Here is a 23,225-nt window from a genome sequence, read left to right on the forward strand (position 1 = left end):
TGAACACAGGATTCGAGGTGCAGCCTCACCAGTGCTGAGTACAGGGATACAATCACTTCTTTATTCCTGCTGGTCACACTATTTCTGATACAAGCCAGGATGCTGTTGATCACCCTGGCCACCTGGGCACACTGCTGGCTCATGTTCAGCCGGCTGTCAACCAGCACCTCCAGGTTCTTTTCCGTCGGGCAGCTCTCCAGCCACTCCTCCCCAAGCCTGTAGCATTGCATGGGGTTGTTGTGACCCAAGTGCAGGACTTGGCACTTGTCCTTGTTAAACCTCATACAGCTGGCCTTGGCCCATCGATCCAGCCTGTCCAGATCCCTCTGTAGAGCCTTCCTACCGTCAAGCGGATCAATAATCCCACCCAACTTGTTGCCATGTGCAAACTTATCACTGAGGGTGTTCTCAGTCCCCTCGTTCAGATCATTGATAAAGGCATTACACAGAACTGGCCCCAATACTGAGCCCTGGGGAACACCACTTTTGACGGGCCACCAACTGGATTTAGCTCCACAACTCTTTGGGCCTGGCCAGCCATTTCTTTACCCAGCAAAGAGTAGGCCTGTCCAAGCTATGAGCAGTTTCTCCAGGAGAATGCTGTGGGAAAAGGTGTCAAAGGCTTTATTAAAGCCTAGCTGGACAACATTCACAGCCTTTCCCTCATCCACTCTCCCTCCTTGTCATAGAAGGAGATTAGGTTGGTCAACCAGGACCCACCTTTCATAAACCCATGCTGACTGGGCCTGATCTCCTGTTTGTCCTGTACATGCTGTGTGATGGTGCTCAAGATGGTGCTCCATGATCTTCCCCACACCGAGCTCAGACTTACAGCCTGTAGTTCCCTGCATCCTCCTTCCAGCCCTTCTTGTAGACGGGTGTCGTATTTGCTAACCTCCACTCAACGGGGACCTCCCCGGTTAGCCAGAACTGCTGATAAATGATTGAAAGTGTCTTGGTGAGCACTTCTGTCAGGACTGTGCCAGGAAATTTTTTAGGGCACCTTTTCTACAGTACCAACGTCTTTACTTCTGTTTCATATAAGCAGCAGCCTTGGTATTTCTTTGCCTCGTCTTTATCAGGGAAAACTGAAGCTTATGAGTCTGTATTATTTTTTTTCTGAAATGAATTTCCTTTTCAGTGTAGTAAACTGAAATATACATTCTCTGGACTTCTTTATCACTGTGATTTCATTGGTCATGTAACTGAAAGACTATGTTTACATGTCTCCCCAAAATCCCATTGGAAAGTTATTTATTGGCAAATCATGTAATCCTACATTTTATTTTGTAGTGTTTAAGCAGAATCTGTTTACCTTCTGGCAAGCTGAGCAATTCTGCAAGCTGTACTACTATATTTTACCTGCTGAGGATTCACTTGCATAGCTTCAACAGATCACAAATTTGCTCGCAAAATTTAGCGACTCTGGCCCATGCTTTGGCCACTAAGAGGTTTTCCCTAAAGTACCTATTTTGATAGTTACAAGTTTTATCTCTAACTTTTTTTTTCCTAGCAATAATAGGCATCTCAATTAATAAAGATGGAAAAATGCTTTGCATTGATGGAATTAAGCTTACCATAAATTGACTAGCCTACCTTGTCACATTCAAATTGGAAAAATAAAAAAAAAACGCTGTCGAAAATTCAATTTAGCATTACAGAGATTACTGCCGTATAACAGCCCTTTATCTGTAGTAGTGTATAAAAGCACTTCTAACAGTGCATCAATTTTCACAGCCATTTAGTAGATTAGAAAGCAATTGTAAACAGAGTAAAACCCACATTAACTCCTGTCAACAGCATGCCTTCTTCTCAGTTATGGATTTGTTTGAAATAACGGTGAAGTCTAAAGTGATTGCATCAACATCACAGATTGTATTATAAATATGAATGAACCCATTGTAATGGACTGCACAGTAATATATGGCAGACATTTGTCCTCCCCGTCAAAGTAACAGCTTTTGTAAAGGAAGAATAGCTGTGACATAAGGGAACATGTCACTCTACAAGAAATTATTCCTTCCGTTGTAAAACACTAACTGCATCAAGCAACAGGCTTGAAAACTGCCTCTAATTTTGTATTATAGTAATGGACCATTAATAAGTGTCTGGTATTTCTTTTAACTGAAATCGACTGAAAGCTAGATATAAAAAACAAAGTATTTTTAAATTAGCAGTTATTTAAACGACATTACTGTTGTTTTGTGGAGAAAGCAAGCAAGCAGTTATGCATGATTCTGTTTACTGTGGAAAATTATTTTTTCTTACCACTGCTAAAAAACAATAAATGCAGTGAGAATGAAAAGAATACTTTTTTTATTTCTGAATAGGAAGTGATCAGGTAGTGCAGTGATAATTACCATAAACTGATTTATGGCCAGTGATGAAAATCAATCTTGACATAATTGAAGATTCTTCATATACAATATAATCCACAGTGGGGTGTGGTTTGCTTTCCCCCCCCCCCCGGAGGGTTATTTTCCACAAGAAGATATCTAATGTCTTTAACTAACACTGGGTGCTAGACATTTCCCAACACCCATTTCTGAAAGGTGTGCTAATGCATATCTTTTTAATTGCCTCTGTCTATTAGAGTATTCATTATAATCTTAAATAAGGACGTTTTCCCTACTACTCATTTTCTTTTGTTAGAAAACTCTGGCTACCAATGAATTGTGATACAGCTACCAGAGTCTTAGTCGCAATGGTATGCATCCTACTATAAAACAATGTTTTTCTGTAGTAAAAAGGATAATAAAGGAGTTTTGAATTATCATACACAGGACATTAAACACTGAAGACCAAATTTTCAAATGAGGACAAATGTAATGTTCCCTATTAATGGGAATAAAACCTGTTACTAAAGTAAAGTAGTTATAAAGATAAAAACACGATTTCCTTCAATTTGTGAAGATGAAATATGAGAATATTTATCTCCAATCAGCTGTTGCATTTCATTGTTATTTTTTGAAATATGATGGCAGTTATTCAATGAAACATTTTACATGAAGGCTTCAGACTTCACTGAAAAAGACTTTAAATTTTGTCTGGGAAAGCTAATAGTTTTCTCCATATACTGCATATATTTTCTTTGATAACCCATTTACAACTGTAGGTTCTAACCTTCAAACACTTACATTTAAAAAAAATCACAGTTCCAGAAATAGTGATTTCAGATGAGTGAACATTCTGCTTTACCCTGTAATAGCAATTTTTTATATTTTATTTGCATTTTAATAAATATAGCAAGAGAATGTAATTAATGATGTATTTTTGAGAATAAAATACTTAACTGATGCTATATCTAGATTTATATTATTTCAGCCCAATTAAAAAAAAAATCTCATGCTTTGGTAATAATAATGGACATTTCATTGGAGAAACAATATGAAGCATCAGTCAAAAAATATACAACATCAGGAAACTTTTTCATAGATGTATCATTTCTTCATTTCTATTTTTTCTATTTTTTTTTTTTTTCAAAATGAAAATTGTGATTGCTTTCTTAAATTGGACCCAGCATCCTACTGTATTGTAACTTCCTATTGTTAAATGCTCCTGTTTAGTGGATTTTATGTCTCCAAGTCAAATAAGTCTGCACAAAATTTTAGTGCTGTTCTGAGCCCTAGATTTATGTAATCAGAAATTTGGATATCTTGCCTTTCCCTATATGCTATTAGGTGCAACTAAAAATGATCTTCCATAACTCTGTCAGCCACCATGAGTGTTTAAATTAATTCTTTCCAAGGTGCTTTATCACCTAATGCAGTTTCATATATAGTCAGTGTTTTATAAACATATATAATTGACCATAGCTCACAGTGATTTTATTACCATTAGCTATTTTACTAATCTGCCTTTTAGAAAAGGTCTTAAAACACCATTTAAAACCAAGTGAAAATACAAATGAAAACAATTGGTTGAAACTAGAACTGGTGAAGGTCCCAGGGTGAGAAGGCAAGCTATCCTCTCATTACAACTGATTTAGAATTAAACCCTCACAAAAAGAATTGCAGTTGAAACTAGTCTGTTGTTACTGAACTAACACGAGAGGTGCAGTCTCTTCCTAATGATGTTCGTGTTGCCCTTAAAGCAGTCAACTCCCTGAATAGCAGAAATGTCTTCCCATAGCAGGTGAGGACTCCCAGCCCAAGATTTACAGTTTTTCTGGCTGGGAAGTCATGTCAGTGCGTCTTCTACAGCCATCATCCACAACACTACCCTCAGTGGTGTATGTCTGTCATACTCCATTTAGCTACTTCAGCTCACTTCTCTATCCGACTTATATACGCTACTTCTGCTTGAAAAAACATTTTTTAAGGAGTATCAGTCAGAAATTGCTGTTCAAAGCTGGCGGTTCTCAGGTAGGTTTAGGCATGTGTAAAGCAGGTAAATAAAGTTCACAGTCTGATGCAGGTATATTCTGCTTAATTACATGGGATCTGATTTGCCTGCCCTCACTATCTATTTAAAAGTAATCTAAGCTAAGCTTTCTCTCTAATGGAAAGAAGGCAGTAGATATCTAAAGTATGTGCTTTTAATTGTGCTTTGAAGATTGCCTTTTTTCCCTTGACTAGTCCTTTGACAGTGCAATTTCTTTGCCATTATTGTCCTGCAGAGTCAGGCATAATGATTCTGCACTGGGGCTACCATACTGTGCAGAGATTTTATTTTAGTGAAGTGCAGCACTAGTGGGTGCAGAGTGTCTATAGACAACATCCCACACTTCGTGTTGCACTCAAAAATTACGTAGTTTTTGTAGTTAGTACTGTACAAAACAATCTCAGCCACCTACAAATAGTTAATGAACTTGCCTATAAAAATGTGTCTCCTAAATTTGAAATACATTTCAGCCCGATCTTCATGTATCATAGTCATTCCTACATGCATGAAAGAATATGGAGCTGTGAATAATCTGAGGATGGAAATGGCATTTCTGTTTTAATTCTGATGGGCATAAGGAATTTGTATTAGTTTCTTAATGAAAGATGGAAGGTAGTGTAAAAAGCTAATCAAAAGAGTCTTTTCAAAAGATTGAGTCCTAAGTACCTAATGTGTTTATTTCAGACCAAAAATACCTTTGGGTGTTGGGTTTTTTTATTACTATTATTTTTGTTTTTCCAATGTTGGAACCTTAGTGCTTTTCTTTACTAACTCTTTAGCTTTCTGTTTTATGGAATAATTCAAATTTAACATCATATTTAGTATGTTTACAATCGAGAGGCAAATAATATTTAATATATGCATAATATGTGATTAGACAATCCAATGAAAATGTTTTGTTTACTGCTTATTTTGAATGGCAGTTAGACTATATGACTTAAAGTAGTGTTGAATAACCTGTTATAGGTTTTATCACTGCATACTATTTTTATTCTTTTTTTTTAACTTGCTGCATACACTACATAAGCACTGTTACGGGATTTTTTTTTTTTTTTGAGTTCATAAAGTATTTTCATGGGACTTAAACCACTTTTCCTTTAATTCTTTCATCTATTAAGCTATCTATCTTCCTTAACAAAAATTCAAGCACACAGGGCTGAGTAATATCACAGGATAAAATCACAGAGTTGCCTTACCATAGAAGGTATCACATTTATATCTTCATCACTAAAGACTAAACTTGAACACTGTACACTAGTGCCGTTTATAAGTTCTGTATGGCCAGGACTAAATCTAAGCCAACTTCAGTTTAAAGCAGTGATGATTTTCATGTGAAGGGTAGGATTCCATATACCAGTGTAGAAGTAGGAATCACTTACTTTATATGCTGATTTTAAATCCAGAATATGTTTCAAGCTTGTCAGAAACTTGCAAGGCTACACAAAAATATGGGTATCGCAAATTTGTAAGAGATAGGAACCCAAACAACTATAAGATCTATGTCTACTTAAGAAAAAGTTTAGAGAACATGATGTATTTTCAAAAAGGAAAAAATTGTGGTAGCTAATGGCTGAGCAGCGTACTTAATAATGGCAAATTTCACATCTACAGTTCTTGTCAGTATATTATATACAAAAGAGAGCTCTCCTGTTTACATCCAAACTATGCACTGTAGCAACGAGAATACAATTTATTTCAATTCTATACTTTATGCATCCGGAAAAATCTTTGTGAAATTCTATAGCTTGTGAGATTGATACCCATAATGTTCTGTCAGGCTTTAAAATGACTGAATCAGCACCTTGTCCTCCCTCATGGCGAACATATTATCTCTACAATCTGCTGTCACTGTCCAGACTGGGAAGTCCACGTTTCATGCAGACTTTGCTAGTCAGAAGTTGGAAGCTTCCAGATGCAGAAGTTACCTTTAAATGTCTAGAGTGCAGGCATTCATGTCTGAGTTAGTTACCATGAGCTCTCTTTACCTCTTTAAAGTATCTACATTAGAGTGAAATGAAGCACAGTTTAGAAGTGCTTGTTTCTCCTCATTGACTGAGAAGGGAGCCTAAGGCAACCAGCACAAATTCATTTGGTCCAGTGAATCTCACATTGGGATCAACGGCCTTTGGTCAGGCACGAGTATGCACAGAACTAAGAATGCTCTTGCTTCAAATCATTTTATACAACACTGAAGAAAAGAGCTGGATTTGTGTCTGTAGTTGCAATACGTATGTATGCATAGCCAACGAATTATTTGTAGTTCATAGTTGCAGTTATAGTTATAAGAAGTGCAGTTAGATCTGTGGTTTCTGGTTTGAAATTTAACTGAGAATATTTTAGAGTATTCATTACCACCAAAAAAAAGTTCGTTAATGTAAAGAAAAGGAAAATGCAGCTACACAAATGTATGTATACTCTTAGTTAACAGAAGAGTTGAATTTATACATCCACTTCAGCTTATTAAAACTGTCCTGATTTTAACATAAACTTATGGAAAAAATATGTGTGGTTAGGAAACTCAGAAAAAGCAAACATTTTTAAGAGAACATGTCAGATAAATTCTCTATTGTAATAGCTGGATTCTTAGAGGTAGAGGATATCCTTTCCCCTGCTCCCTTCCCGATAGTTTTCCTCTGTTAAGATGTTTCTGGACTAAAAATATATCAATATCTGGCTTACTATTTTTGCTCCAAAATTTTTACAAATGTTTTTGGAGTTTTCTGAATTGTTATTCTTAACACCGTTGGCTAATGTTGAGAATCTAGATTCATAAGTGGTATTATTTTATTATACAAAACCAAAAATTATACTTCTTCTATAGGATGTTACTTTGAAATTAATACTAACATCCTTGAGGTTTGCATTTTAATAAATTTTCACTTAGACTACAGTGAGCTGCTGAACATGGGGAGATTTTTCAATAGCATTTGTTTTCCTTCTTAGCATTTGAGTATACTCAATGCTATAGCATTACTCTTTTGAAATGAGCACTAATGAAGATGCTAGAAAAGATTAGAGAATATAACTCCAGCATATTTAGCATGAGTGAGTAACTTAATTGATGAGCTAGCAATGTGTTTACAGAACATATTTGTTCTAGAAAGAAATGTCATTATGACAATTATTATATGTAGTGTTTCCTAAAAGGTGTTTTTAGCTTCTTTTTAGAATACGGTGGGAGAAAAAGATTTTTCCTTTTTAGAATTGTGCAACGATCGTGCCTATATGTGCCATGAGAGTAACCTATGGACATCCTGGTCAGTATGAATTTACGTATGTGGAAACTGTATGCTTAACTTGTGTTTGAAAAACTCTTTTCAGGTATTCTCAGCGGTCTTAAATTTTTGAAGAGTATCCACAGAACTTCTAATTGGCTGTCTTGCAGTTACATAGGGAATAACAGGGGGAAAAAGTGATGAGATTTCTGAATTTAGTCTTCTGAGTGATTAAGTGGTTTCCATCACAGACTATCTTGGTTCTGGAAATAGGTTGTTTTGTGGGGGTTTTTGCCTACACTGAGTAGGCATCTATAATCAGCATAGCTGCAAAGTAGTAACCATCAGTGATTTCACACAATTGGCAGAAATCACCCAAAGAGCACAGACAGTGCGAAGATCGTTTCTGCCATGAACAATGCCGACAACGGCCGGTTTAAAGACAGTTCAAGGGTGTCTGCACATTTACAGGGGAGAAGGATATGCAGGACATATTGCTGGGGCGTTATCATGGGTTGTGTGCTTGGAGCTAAAGTCTAGGCTTGCAGAGGGGTGTATGCCAATATGAACTGGTACAGTTCCTTCTATTTTCTCCTCACCCCACAGAAAAGGAGAGTGAGCAAGAGGCTGGGCGGGTGTTTGGCTGTTGGCCAGGGTCAACCCACCACAACAATAATTCTTTTTTAACATATGTTACAACTTTAAACATATTTTGAAAGGCTTACGTTTTTTTTCCAACCTCCTTCAGAAAGTCAGTTCACAGGTTTTATGCTTTAATGTGTCATATTATGAATAATACTTAGTTGAATGCCCAGAGTAACTGAAGAAAGAAAAGCATTATTGCTAATTCAGATAAACTTCAGTGGTCTTTGCTGTAATCTGTTCTCCCCTGAATTCTTGCACTGTGCAAACATTTACATTTAACATGAGAATGCATTTGACCGTGCATGCTACAGAGAAATAAGTTAAGCATACATTTTTTTCTTTGTGACTGACTGGACTTGTGTATTATTATTTTAATTATCCCTCAGGCAATCTTCTGATGTGTGATCATGGGCAGGTCAATGTTCTGCAAGTCCTTCAACATGACAGATCATAGAATAATTATCCTGTCATCACACCTTGATTCATTGTTACGTTGTTTCTTGGGCTTTTTCTCATACTCACATTTGCTTAGCAACCAGATCACACGTCTCTTACACTTATTATTCAAGTAATCACCCTCTGCAGCACATAGATGCATCAATTACAGCTTTACAATGAAGTATATTGTTCTGTGTAGAATCCTCAGGTGTCAGGAACTAAAAATTGATTTTAAATGGTGCAGGTTTTCTTTCTTCAATTGGCTATTCTGTGTTTATATTAAACAAACAAGCATGTTAACAATTCTAAACAAAAAAAAGCGATAGGTCACAATCAATAGGAAATGGATGATAAAATTATATTCCGTTCTTAAACTGCTTAGTTTTTAGAGGTTTACCAATGCACATACAGGTTTGAAATGTCTGAGTACCGAACGTCTATTTTAGATACCTTTTTTTCAGATGCAAATCAGTTTTCTATTTGCTTTATTTACTGTTACCTATATTTGTTGTAAACATTTTCTGGCTAATTTTCTGATTTGGGTAAATTTCACAGCAAATTATTATTAAAATGAAACTCGAGTACCCAGAAGCTGACAGGATGGTTCAGTGATTTAATGTTGGCGTCCTGCAGCTTTGACTGTAATCAGCAGATGCGCTGGCATTACCGTAAATGTTTTCTTAACTGTCTCTGTCAGAAAAAGAGAAGATTTTTCCTGTTTGGAGTCTGCTGTTTCTGATTAAATTCAGTTTGGCTTCTTTTGCATAATCAATATATCATTGATGATCTCTAACCGTTTGTTTTTAATATCACCTTTTGAGCTAGACACATTTGCAAAGCTGCTTTGTAAGTCAGAATAGACAAAGGAAAAACAAGTCTATGTGTAAGAAGCCTTTGTTTCAGTGGCTTGGGAGGACTTACTGCCTTCTGCCTTGATTTCTCAGTGAGTGTAAATGCCTCAGTTTTTCAATCTCTCTTATTTTTTCATATTCTATGTAACATTTTCCCTCTAAGTTCCTCTGTAAGTGAGAGAGGTTTCTTCTGTTAGCACAAAGATATGTTGTCTCTTAGATTTCTTGAAATTAAAAAAATCCTCTCATATAGCAAGATTAAGTTCAGTTAGCTGATGATTGCTAAACAGTAGCTGTGTGCAAGTGATTAGGAAAAGGGGAAACTGGAAATGCTACAGTTGGCTTCTGGTGTTTTTTACATACCAAAGTGGCTGCTAAGAGCCTAATTGTTAGAATATAGGGCAGTAAATATGTTCATCACGTGAAAAATGCATACCATTAATGATGTTAAACACAGCATTTTGAATTCACAATGACTGGATTAATTACCCATGACAATGTGTCTCGAATTTGTCTCATATGATAATTAAGTGATATTTGGAAGAGTCAGTAAAAAACATCTTTAAAAAATAATTCTTCTTATAAATTCTGTTGAAATCCTGGTGCCTTTTCAAAGTAATTTGTCACACTTGCAAAGTACAGTTGTTGGTGTCAAATACACGTATGGCTGGATCATGTGCAGAGTAGAAACATTTTTTTTATATCACATCTCTCTCCACACATGAGCAAGACCCAATTACAGTCCATCCCAAAGAGAGCAAATAATTAAGTGAAAGCACATAGCAGTAATTAGAGCTTCATATAAAGAGAGAGAGAATTGTCAAAGGAATATATAAGCAATCTTCCAGAGCAAAGGGAAGATGAATCACTTTTCCTTTGCCTTTATTTCCCAATATTTAGTTTTCTGTGAGGATCTTCTTGAAAATGTACTATTTCCTGCTACACAGCTTCAGTCTCCTTGATAGCATGCTTTTGACTGCTTTCTGCAGAGCTTTGTCAGAGGAAAGAAAGGACAACAATAATAACGCTTGGACAATGGAAGTTACATGAACTAAGACATTTTGGCTTCATTCCATCTCCAGTGTATTCATGAAGGCTATCTTGGATGTTTTTATACAGGTTAAACTTCACAATCAGGTCTGCTTCTGTCCTGTTGAGAAGCACCCATGCTATAAAGAAGCACAGATATCTTTAAGCTGACATCAATGTTGTGTAAATCTTTTTTCGATCTACTTAGGATTTGGAGTTCTCATAAATAGTTTCCCAGGTTAGTAAATCTCACCTGTCATAGCAACAAGAGCATTCAGATCTCTGTTGCCCTACTTCCCTCCAGAGACTTGTTTTAAAAATGTATTTTAAAATGAGAAGAGCCTGAGAGCTGTATGCTATTCTTGCAATCTTTTGGATAACAGTGAATAACAGCCCACTGTGACTGTGACCTGTGTGGGCATGAACTGCCCCAGGACATTGGTCCGGTACCTGTTACAGGAATGTGAGAAAATTATGTTTCTGCTCAACTGTTAAAACTAACACTCACCTAATTTACTTTCAGCTCTAGCCTTTCATCTTTATGCTGCTCACAGAAACATTTTCAGGACTCTGTAGATCCCCCTTTCCTTTAGAAGCAGATTGATTCCTTGGGAAAGAAGTGCAACAGGTGATGAGGGAAAGATTTTTTCCTATCGGTTTGATCTGATGTTACAAAAAATTTGTGCTCTACCTTCAGGCAATGCAATCTACCAATACTCTGCTGATAAAAACTGGAAACAGAAGTTTGAGCTAAAAATATGAAATACAAATTGTATGGTTTTGTAGCGGTTATTAAAATAGTTAGGGAATAGCTTATAAACATTTAGTATCAAGAATAATGGATAAGAAATAGTGTTGTACTCTTAAGGCAATTACTAGACACAGATAGTTTTATTTAAATGTTTATGCTAAATAGTAAATACTTAACAGAAACAACAATGTTATTTAGAATCACAGTGAGTGGAATCTCATAAACATCGGGTCAGTCTTTAACACTTGCTTTGTTGTTTGGATTTGTTGTGGGTTTTGTTTTTCAGAGGTAGGAGGTTTCCTACTGTGTTTTTTTCCGAAACGATTGGTAAAAGACAACACAAATTGTGTTTCTTTTCCATTTTGGTTACTTTCATCAGCATATTACTTATCATTACCCATTGCCACTGCCAGTGGCCTTCTTTTGATGGCAGCAGTCTTTATGCTTATTCCTGAAATTCTTTATCAAAGTGTACATTGAAAGCAGTATTCATCCGTAGGTAGATGCTATGCAGACAGGTTTGGAGACTAAATGTGTCTACTGCTCAAGGTATCAGTGGCAGTTTAGTATGTGGGTTCTACATAGATAGCGTCAGGTGAACAGAGGATGGCTTTAGACTATGGACCTCTGTGTGTCTTGTCACAGATCACTAACTTACCCAGTCATCATTTTTGACTCTCTGTTAAGTCTAAGGAGGAGGTGAAATGACAAGCTACAATATAGTTGTGAACAAAGTAAAAAACCAAGGAATAAACCACATTTCAGGAATTTAAAATAGTCTAAATATGTTAACTTCCAGTTTTATTATTGTAATTTCCTGATAATTTCCTGACTTAAAGAAGGGGAAAAGTTGATGTTTACGCTATTTGTACCTTGGGAGAAATCCCATAAACACCTAGGCTGCATAACATTTCTGGCTGTTGCCTGAAGACTCACTGCCACTGGATATCCATGTAGATCCAGATTTATCTTTTTAACCCCTTCATCCCAACATAAAGAAGATTAATTTATTATTGATTAATACTAACATTATGCCAAATTATTTAACCATTTTGAAATTATGAGACTTTCACATTTATTTTTTTAAGAATAATTCAAACCATGTGCTCTAAAAGTCAATAATGACCACAAAGTAGGTTTCTGTTTTGGAAGTTTCCATTTTGGAAGTCTCCATTTTGCAGTTTTCTAGGAACTCCCAAATGTGCCTTCTTTTGGGGAAAGATGCATGAGAAGACACAGAAGGTCCACTATTATTCAGAGTGAAATAGGGAGGATGCCAAACTCCTAAGTCTGAATTATCCGTCAGACACCTTCAGAGATTTCTTCTCTCACTTACATAAAAACCTTGGGTGATTTCTGTCAATAGTCTGATCCACACTTTTGTTCTCTTTTCATCTTGGCAGACATTCAAGACTTTCATTTAAATCCCAGTAACTTAAAGTTACATGTCTTGTAACGAAAGTCATTGCCGTATTAGAGGTGAGAATATATTAATTTAAACAGAGAAATTGGTCCCAACTCAATGCAAATGCAAAGTACATTTGGAAAAGATGGGGGAAAAAACCTGAATGGAGTGATCAACCGGAGCTTAAAGTAGTCTTTGAGAAGATGTAGGCAGGTAAGGGATTAAAAGAATTTTTAAACGCTTTGCTTTAGGGCCAAATAAAAGGGAACTGGTCCAGCATAGTTCCTCTTGTCACAAATTAGTTTGCTCACAGTTTGTAATTGACTTTCTTTGAAATTTAGTTTCTATATCTTCTTTATGCTAGCCTCTTTTCTTGCCATTGAAATTAACAAAAGAAACTATGTTCTTGGCTTCTGAAAACTTTGCCTTATCTAAATCAAGTTTACTGATTAGTGTGTAGTCCTTGTTTCACACCTTTTTAACACAACACCCAAAACCAGCAGCAGCTATTAAATGAAACGTGCATCAAAAATATTTTTTTTAAATGTTCCAAATATCAGTAAGACTCTTCCAAGCCTCATTAATTATTGTCTGCTTTATATTAGACCGGTTGTGAGCATTTAGCATGAAATACTAAGGTGTAAGAAATGACTTATCGAACAAAGATCATTCGAGTACAGCTACCACTCCTTTAGGTATTAGGGCTGGGACTGCAGGGTATAACTGAAATAAGTCCTAACAACACACAGCACTCCTTTAACATTTCCAGGACATTCTCCAATCCTACCCTTGTCAGTCACTGAAATTGTTGAAAAAATATGAAACTAATAAAAAGTGGCAATAAAAAGTATTTTAAGTATTTTCCATTATACTATCCAGCAAGGAGCTATCCCATTTTTTATGAGTGATGTTATGTAATAGATATGGACCTTCTAGCTATAGCAGTCTTTCATATTATGTCTAAATTCTGCTTCTGGATGGTAAGGCAGGCTTTTAACAAAGATAATTAGGTGTTGTGGTGTTCTAGCACCAATGCCAAGGTCTGGGAGTAGATTTCGGAGGGCCAGTTTTGGGCTGTATAAATGACAGTAAGGGAAGATGGGTGCCTGAAAAAAATCAGGGTTCACAACTGTCCAGTATCTGAAACTCTAATAGGAATGGGTGGTCAGTGCAGGAAACAAGACCTTAATTTCCTACTTGAGAGGAAAACAGGAATTAATTATTTTCCTGTTGACATTTCTGATAGTAAAAAGCCAAAAGGTTGGAATCTACAGGTTAAAAATGACAATTTTCAGAATTGGTGTGCTATTTTTAATTGTGAAATTAAAACAGGGAATGCCAAAAGACAGATGGAGTCCTCTTATCTTTAAGTTATTTTGGTGGGTTGGCCTCAGGTGGCAGCCAAACTCCCACCCAGCTGCTCATTCAGTCCTTTGGTGGAGCGGGGTGGGGAGGGGAATAGGAGCAGGAAAGCTCACGGGGCAAGATAAAGACAGGGAGATCACTTGCCACCTGTTGTCATGGACAAAACGGTCTCAACTTGGGGAAAATTAATGTATTGCCAATTTTAGAGAGAGATAGATATGTTTTGGGTATTGTGAAACAAAAAAAAAAACGCACCAAAACTCTTAAGGAAATTACACGCCTCCTACTTTCTCCGGCTCGGCTTCACTCCAGACCCTTCTCTGCCCACTTGTTATCAATCACCACAGGTTATACTCAGTCCCTTCAGTGAGTGGATGAATGGCTCCGAGGGGGTGATGGGCTCAGCCGTGCCCTGCGGCACGTCCTTTGGAGACATCTGGAGCCAGCTGTGTCTGGCATGGGGCAAGCCCTGGCCTCTCCTCACAGAAGCCACCTCTGCAACCCCCCTGCTACCAAAACTTTGCTACCTACACCCAATACAGCTATCCACTTCAGAGCTGAAGTTAGATGCGGCTGAAGTGGAATTCAGAACCTCCACCTTGACCTGAACTTAAGAACAGAGGGTCCTCCAAATGTCTGCCAGCAGTGGTCAGATTCAGCCTTTCAAAAGAAAAGTCTACGTAAATCTCAACCAGCTGAATCATAAGCCAATATTTCCCAGTTCACATCAGAAAAAGTAGTTCATGCTTCAAAACTGTTTCACTGTTTTCCTTGTATCTTCAGCAAAGCACCAGCAATGCTTTATACTTTGGTATCTGCAAGAAGAACCCTTTAGGAACACCTCCAGACTAACTTCTCAAGGGCTTCTGTTGATTCAGGTGGAGCATATGGGGGTGTACACTGATATCCTCACAAGGCCCATGGCAGGTGACTACAGCCTAAACACACGTGGTAAGGTTGTACAGGGACATGCTTCACAGTGCAATGTTAATCTGTGCGAGATGCACAGGACATCCAGACAGAGGCTGGACTGCTGCAAGCATTCCAGCTTGTGGGAATTCTGTACGGCTGCATCCGGAATCAGCACATTTTGACCGCTGTCGAAAGCACGTGCTCTTTTCCCTGCTCTTGTGCTGGGAAACTACGTGAGCGTGGCACCAACGTGGTGTCGTAGCCTTTCCCTGACGTTCAGTTCTACGCGTTGGGAACCAGGGGTGAACTATGGTGTTGTACCGGTGAGACAGTGATGAGGGTTATGGATAGGGCTCTTACTTTTACCAAGCCAAAACCATCTGGCATGGGGGCATGCCCTCATGTCTTCTAGCACATGCGAGTCAGGACTCATAATGTAAAAAAGGTTTGCATTGGTGGTAGGATTGGTGAGTACGCACGGGCTTAAGAAAAATCTTAACATAGGCATAGCTTCAGGAAAATGATGTAGTACGTGGAGCACAAGCCAAAGAGATCTGAAATATTCCACTGGGATTTTGAGCATTTTTCTCTGTTAAGTTGGTAAAAGATGTAATGAGGTTGTAACTGCAATTGTTCTTTCTTATGTTACAATTTTGTCATGCCCCACATTGAGATGTATGACTGTAATGCAAGCATATAATGCCATGTAATGCAGTTCTCCTTATTGTATTTGCAACTTTATTTTTCAATCGGTGTACAAGTATTTACATAAAAACTAAATATGTCTTTAGTATCAAGACTTTTACTGAGAAACTGTGCAATGAAATAAAGCTTTTCAAAGTCCTTTTTTATTTTAAATATTTATTAGTCATTTTAAAAAAATCCGTGTCTCTAGTGAGTCTCTTGCAATCATTTTTGTTCTCTATTAAAGGTAATATATAACAGTATTATGCAGGATTTAAAAATCTCCAACTGATCGTATTTTGCTTCCCCAGGTTCACAGCAGGCAGGTCTCATACTACTGATTTTTTTTGTTCACATGCTAGTTCACAATTTCCTTTTTCTGAATATAAAGTATGTAGCCTTTAATAGATTATAAGCCTATCATTATAAGTTATTCTATGCTAGGACACCGTTTAAACTATGGAAAGCTATTAAGCACAATTTTCTGTCAACTGAATTTCCTGAGCATTGCTGTTAATCAAAGTAATTTTAAAAGACTTCTATCTAGATGATAGTAGCTGTTTGGCTTTAGGTTATGTGAATATGATTTTGAAATGTTTTTGATTAACAGCAATGTTCAGGAAATTCATATCTGCAAAAACTGAATTTTAATAGGTCTGAAGGACTCACAAGAGTTAGATATTGAACAAGGGAAAGAAAAAGATTTAAATGTCATTGAATTTGGACACTGAGACTTCAATAGTGTACGATGCAATCTCTGCTTAACCTGTGCCTGGAAGCATTCAACAGCAGTAAAATCAAAACTATTACAGGCCAATGTCTTCTCACCCCAGCATTTAGGAAACTTCAACATGAATTCAAAGTTTTTGCTTTTTTTCATCTGCATAGTAATTGGTATGATGCAGGTGAATGACAGTTTTGATTGCTAAAAGTGACCAAACATTAGAAACTTGTCTCAACTACTTCCAATATATACAGAAAATTAGTAAGTTCTGTCTTTATCCGGTGTTTTTTAATGTCTGATTTCTTTTTGTCGTGCTACTGGTGGAAGTTTCATCTTGCTACAGTAGGTGGACAAATAGAGCATCTCCAGAAATGTAAGCTTTCTTCTTAACAAGACTTCATGTAGAAGTGTCTTTTCATGAGTAGTTTTCTTTTAACCTTCTATAACTTTTTTATATTCAATTCTTTAAAAGTGTATTTGAACCAAGGTATGTGTGTAAATATATTTATTTTATTCTGCAATTTCTTTCAAATTTCTGTACTGCCAAAAGCAAAAATTAAAGGTATGTATGTCCATGATGTAATGGTTCAAAATAGTTTAGGAAAAGCCTCTTAATATCTGTATGGTTTGTGGATTTTCTGTGAGTACCCGTGTTCTAGAAACATAGGATTAAAGCGGTGGCCAATGTCACTAAGCCATCTCCCTGCTGTTGCAGGCAGGCATATCAAATACTATCTTCAGAAACAAATCAAATTCCTGCTTATAGGTGGTTATGGCTTTTGCTCTCACTTCTATATATGTGCATTCCAAAACTTCAAGAAGCCCAACACCTGTACTTAATCTCTGATTATATAAGAATATGGTTTTTTTCTACTTTAAAACAATATATTGATTTTCAAAACACCAAGTATTTTTCCCACTGCCCCTAGACTGAATGTAAACAAAAAGGGCTGTGGTGCAGCTAGTATTTTGTATACTGATACAGGTAGCATGCTTTTATTAGCCTGCAAATATGTGTTCAGAATCAATAAATATAAACATTTCAATAGAATGGGATATTTAAGAGTGCACATAACAGGGTTATTTTAATTATATATGATGGGTTTATTATATGTAATTATAAAGACATGTTCATACCTAATCTTTGGCCTCCTGTGATTCAGGAAAACTGAAATGTGTGCTGCTGCATCTTCAGGGTCAAATTGTTTTCCATACCATAAAATAGAACTCACATTTTTCATCTAAGTAAAAAATTTAACAATTATCAAATTTTAGTTAAGAATTGTTTATCTGTCTGATTTAGAAGATGATGGAAGGTATTTATTTTCCTCCACTTGCCAAAAGGTGATTGCACTTACAAAATTTGCTGAGATTGTCCAAGAAAGTGTGTAAAATCCTCATCCATCACTGAGAGCCCCTGGTCAGGGAGTGACAGTGCAGTAAATATCTTCAGCAGCTGCCTTTTAATGTACAAGCTGTTTTCGGTAGGAATTTTCAGCACTCACATAAAACACACTGTCATGAGTGACTGCCTGTGCTCCAAAGTCATTACTATTGGGTTGATGGAACATCTTTCAGTGAATAACCAAAAAACTTTAAATGTCATGTCAAGTTTGTTGAAGCCATTTTCAAGCCTTGCTCAAGGTTACATGAATATTGAGTACGCTTGGTTTTAAAAAGTCTGAGATCTAATCTATGAGAGGGACCACTCAAATGCTGGTTTTGAGAACAGTCATTTGATTGGGGGGAGACGACAAAAAAGAAATCTGTCTGTTAATACCTGTCAATCCAGCAAAGCTCCTGGATTTTAACTAAGTGGAACTTCTTCTGACAGTCAATGACAGAGATGTTTAGCCAAAAGCAGCAAGTTATGCAAATTCTTAAAATTACTTGACTGCCTAAAAGTTCACAAATGAAAGAAGAATTATTACAATGCATAATTAAATTGAAATAGATTTTTAAAATACATTTTAAAATTTGAACAACTAAAAATATGTAGAAAATTTAGTTAACCGGATAAAACTTTGGAAGACACTGAGAAGTGCTGAGTACTCTGTTTTCTCTTTGACTCCAGTAAGAAAGAAAGATCCTGTCAGGCTCTATCTGATTTTGTAGGAAATACAGCTGCTAATCTAAAGAAGTCATGTAAAGTCTGTATCACTTCCAAGGGACCAAGCCCACTGCTTTTGAAGTGATAATATTTTTTGTCTTGCCTCCTTAGCAACCATTACTCCTGGTACGTCATCTCCAAGTAAAATTTTGTCTGATCAAAAGGTCTTTCTATGTTAAAAAATACTGAAATTGAGTATTTTGATAGTGAAATGAGGTTTATTTTTTTTCTCTTCTGCAGAGAACCAGAAAGGACGATTAGAGAAGTCACATACACCCCACAGTTTAAACTTGACAAGAAGCCCAGTCACCAAAGAGGTTACTTATGATGTGGAAACAAGTTCTTCTACAGCATGGAACAAGGCTGTTGGGAGAAAGGAAGCCTGCCATGGAGAAGGCAACAAAGAAAAGAAAATAGATCGTATCAGGTCTCCTTCTAAGGGAGAAGCCATTCCAGAAGTAGAAGCTCTCCTGGCAAGACTGCGAGCACTATAGAATAATCATATAAAGGATTAAATCAGCTTAAAAACAAGCTATAATAGCCTACATCTTTAAGAATACACTAATTTTCTATTATTGACATTACATACTTCTGAGTTCCCAATTTCTCTATGGATGAGTGCTCTACTTCTAAAATGTTCGTTTGCAAGACTGTACAAAATGTTACTATAGTTTTGCATAACTGCAGAATGATTTTTATTGTATGTATTTACCTACTGAGCGTATGAAAAATATAAGAAGAAACAGATACTAAATTATTCCAAGGCACAATACTTTTAGTGGACAAACTGCTGACCACATGTTTTGAGAGCTTCTCAAAATAGGAATATCTTTTAAATATTGTTAAATCATCATGCCTTGGAATAAGGGTCAGTAAATAACATCAAAGGTATTCTTCTATTTTCTACCGCAATTGCTATACTTAAGAGGTTTTAGCACCTAAAATGTTGTTATTATAGCATCCTTTGCAATTGTAGTAATAGGAAATGTATATCATCGAAATCAGCCATCTTCCAGTTTGAGTTCATCAAAGAGCACCAAAGCTTTCTGAATTATATATGTATTTACAAAATGGAAATCCATGGACAATAAACAAGAAAATCTATGCAAATAATATACCTTATGTATGATTAATATATCACTACTGTTAAGCTTAGTTATGATTATTATATCAAAATAATATATACAATTTCTGTGATTGCAAGGTTTTGCAGTTGTGTCCATAGCGGGGGAAAATGTCTTCACAGTTATTTACCGATGTAATTTTTTATATTTTCACGTGTGACTTAATATGTTTTTATAAAAGGAACACATAATGGAAAAGGTTTTTACAATTGGTTTTTCACAAACTCATTTTCCAGTAGCCCATAAAGTCTTATTTGCTGGCACAATAGGAATCTTGCACATAATTGCATGTCTTTTATCGCACTGTCATTGTGCGTTGTTACATGTTCGCTATCATATTTATTAATTGCACATCATAAAGAATCACCTATGTGACTAAGTAGGAAGCTACTATTAGTATCTGCTCCATTATTTAAAGCTTCCTTATTATAAGAGTATATTAGGTATCTAATATCTTTCTTCTAAATTACTCTATTTTTCTTTACAAAATGCTGAAAAATATGTCTTTCAGTAAGAGTCAGTTACATGAAACCAGTGTTTCAATGCTCCAGTGCTTTTTATATCCTTGTTTAAGTTGCCTTCGTACTTCCTGCACTAAACATAAATAAAGTTAATTAGAACTCAGAAACTTGGCCTGTTTATACATGCTGCATGGAGGGCTTTTCAGCCGTCATGGGAATCAATCTCTTGTTTCTGTGGCTGTTTTAACTGTCATTACACACTCTAATTACATTTCCCACATTAGCTGAAAAAAAAAAAGGTATAAACAGAAGTCAAGGAAAGATACAGAGAAAGACATACTTCGGGACATGGTGTAGGGGGCATGGTGGCATTGGGTTAACGGTTGGACTTGATGATCTTGAAGGTCCTTTCCAACCTTAATGATTCTGTGACTCTGTGAAAGCCTATCAGGCTGTCATTTCTTCAGCTCTCCTTGCAAACAATGGGCAAAGCTGTCATACGAGGCTGCCTTTTGTAACTTGAAACTGTATAAGAGTAGCCATAGAATTGGGGCTTAATGCATCTTTAGTGGATGAGTAGAAATACAGCGATTTCTATAGTTCCACTAAGGTCTTCTACACCTGAACTGTTAAGACTTATTAACCTTTTTTACAGGGTGCAGTACAAATTACTATACGCAAAGTACAATATGCTTGACTAAATAAAATGGTGTCTCAAACATAAAGAAAATGTATGTTAAAGAAAAAAAATAATTCACTGGATGTCTTCAGTTGATGAGGATGTGCTAAATTAAAAGGACTAGGAGTAGAGAACTGGCTCTGAAATACTAGCAGGATGACCTGCCATGTGAAAGTGGAAGTACAAATTCTTTTTCCTGAATACAGTAAATTTTTTCATTTGAATTAGTGGGTTAATAGTCCACAACAGAAAACTGGCAGTCCAGGACACTACTGTGTAGTTTATCAAGCAAAGAAAAGTTACAAAACTACGTATCTACTGAAATTTCCAATGAACAAAATGCTACTAGCAGCCTAGCATCTTCTGATTTTAAAATAAATATTCACATTTAAAATCATAGATCTTAAGCTACCTTTTCTTACGGTTTGAGAAGATTTTAGAAATGTATTCCTGGGCTTTTACTCCTTCTAAGATACTGTGTTTCTGAATTAATCCTTCCAAGCAGCCACCAAGTTAATTCAATGGGGTTTTTTTATAACTAGGAGAATAAAAAAAGCTACACAACTTCTTAAAATCCATGTAAATACAATTTGTAATTTTTTTCCTCCTCAGTCTTTCTTTGTACCATCATAATTCGACGTATTCAGAGTAGAAGTACACAGTACAGTTGAAGTACACACTACTTCATTAAGTTTTCTTTCTAGATTTCATCTTTCTTTAAATTCCCTTAGAAGCAAACAAATACACAGGACATTTTTGATAGAAAAAAATGCTTGTATTTTCTAATGAGTTTAGGTAAAAACAACTTTGAAAGTATTATGTCTGTATCCTTTTTCTATGCTTTTATATTTTTATTAAAATATAAAACTTAGCTTCTAAATTATATTGAGTAAATCACTTTAATTACATTTAAAATTAATTCATTTTTCAATTTAAAGTTAGAAGTTATTTTAATATAAAAATACTTAGAGTAGACCTATAATGGTGTGTGCTAGTTATTTTTAGTAAGGTATTTTTTAGGAAGTATCAAGTCTATTCTTTGAAGTGAAGAATTGAGCTGTACACCACTTCTGCTAGATATTGAAGAAAGTTTCACATACCTTGCAAAACCATGTCTTTCTGTAATTCACACCTGAAAATTAAATCCTTATAAAAAGGACTTCCTGAATTCTTCAAACATGACTGTTCAGATAAAAGCGTTTGAAGTAATCTTGCAAAGTACATTCCACTGCTCCTTCTCTACCTGACCAGCAGACAGAAGGCACAAATAGCCATGGCTTTTCTTACCAGTAAAACTGTAAAGGTCTAACACATCTCTTTGATCCTTCACATTCATTTTGTATGACTTCTCAGAATCACAGAACCACAAACTCATTAAGGTTGTAAAAGACCTTCAAGATCATCCAGTCCAACCATTAACACAACACCACTATGCCCCCTAAACCATGTCCCGAAGTGCCACATCCACACATTTTTTGAACACTTCCAGTGATGGTGACTCCACCACCTCCGTGGGCAGCCTGTTCCAATGCCTGACCACTCTCACTGTAAAGAAATTTTTCCTCATATGTAGTATAAACCTCCCTTGGTGCAACTTCAGGCCATTTCCTCTTGTCCTATTGGTAGTTAGTTGGGAGAAGAAACCAACACCCACCTCGTCACAACCCCCCTTCAGGTAGTTGTAGAGAGCGATAAGGTCTCCCCTCAGCCTCCCCTTCTCCAGACTAAACAACCCCAGTTCCCTCAGCCGCTCCTCATAAGACTTGTGCTCCAGACCCCTCACCAGCTTCGTTGCCCTTCTCTGGACACGCTCCAGCACCTCAATGTCCTTCTTGTAGTGAGGGGCCCAAAACTGAATACAGTATTCGAGGGGTGGCCTCACCAGTGCCGAGTACAGGGGCACGATCACTTCCCTACTCCTGCTGGCCAAACTCTTTCTGCTACAGGCCAGGACGCTGTTGGCCTTCTTGGCCACCTGGGCACACTGCCGGCTCATGTTCAGACAGCTGTGAACCAGCACCCCCAGGTCCTTTCCAGCCGGGCAGCTCTCCAGCCACTCCTCCCCAAGCCTGTAGCATTGCATGGGGTTGTTGTGACCAAAGTGCAGGACCTGGCACTTGGCCTTGTTAAACCTCATACAGTTGGCCTCTGCCCATCGATCCAGCCTGTCCAGATCCCTCTGCAGAGCCCTCCCACCCTCCAGCAGATCAACACTCCCACCCAACTTGGTGTCATCTGCAAACTTACTGAGACAGCACTCGATCCCCTCATCCAGGTCATCAATAAAGATATTGAACAAGACCAGCCCCAGAATCAAGCCCTGGGGAACACCGCTTGTGACTGGCCGTCAGCCAGATTTAACACCATTCACCACAACACTCTGGGCTCGGCCATCCAGCCAGTTCCTCACCCAGTGAAGAGTAAACCTGTCTAAGCCACAAGCCACCAG

At 36.9% G+C, this 23,225-nt stretch overlaps 1 protein-coding gene across 1 annotated transcript in view; it reads left to right on the forward strand.

The window, feature by feature from the left end:
- The window catches only part of DIAPH3 (diaphanous related formin 3), a gene marked incomplete at both ends in the record, with an annotated part of 257,494 nt that extends 238,488 nt beyond the window's left edge, over positions 1-19,006 (forward strand). The window contains one exon of the mRNA XM_082008899.1: positions 18,753-19,006. Within this exon, the coding sequence (XP_081865025.1) occupies positions 18,753-19,006 (254 nt within the window). The remainder of the gene's footprint in view (positions 1-18,752) is intronic.
- Positions 19,007-23,225: the final 4,219 nt, after the last annotated feature.

This window comes from Phaethon aethereus (genome assembly GCF_964289735.1).
Source record: "Phaethon aethereus genome assembly, chromosome: 1".
Taxonomy (NCBI): domain Eukaryota; kingdom Metazoa; phylum Chordata; class Aves; order Phaethontiformes; family Phaethontidae; genus Phaethon; species Phaethon aethereus.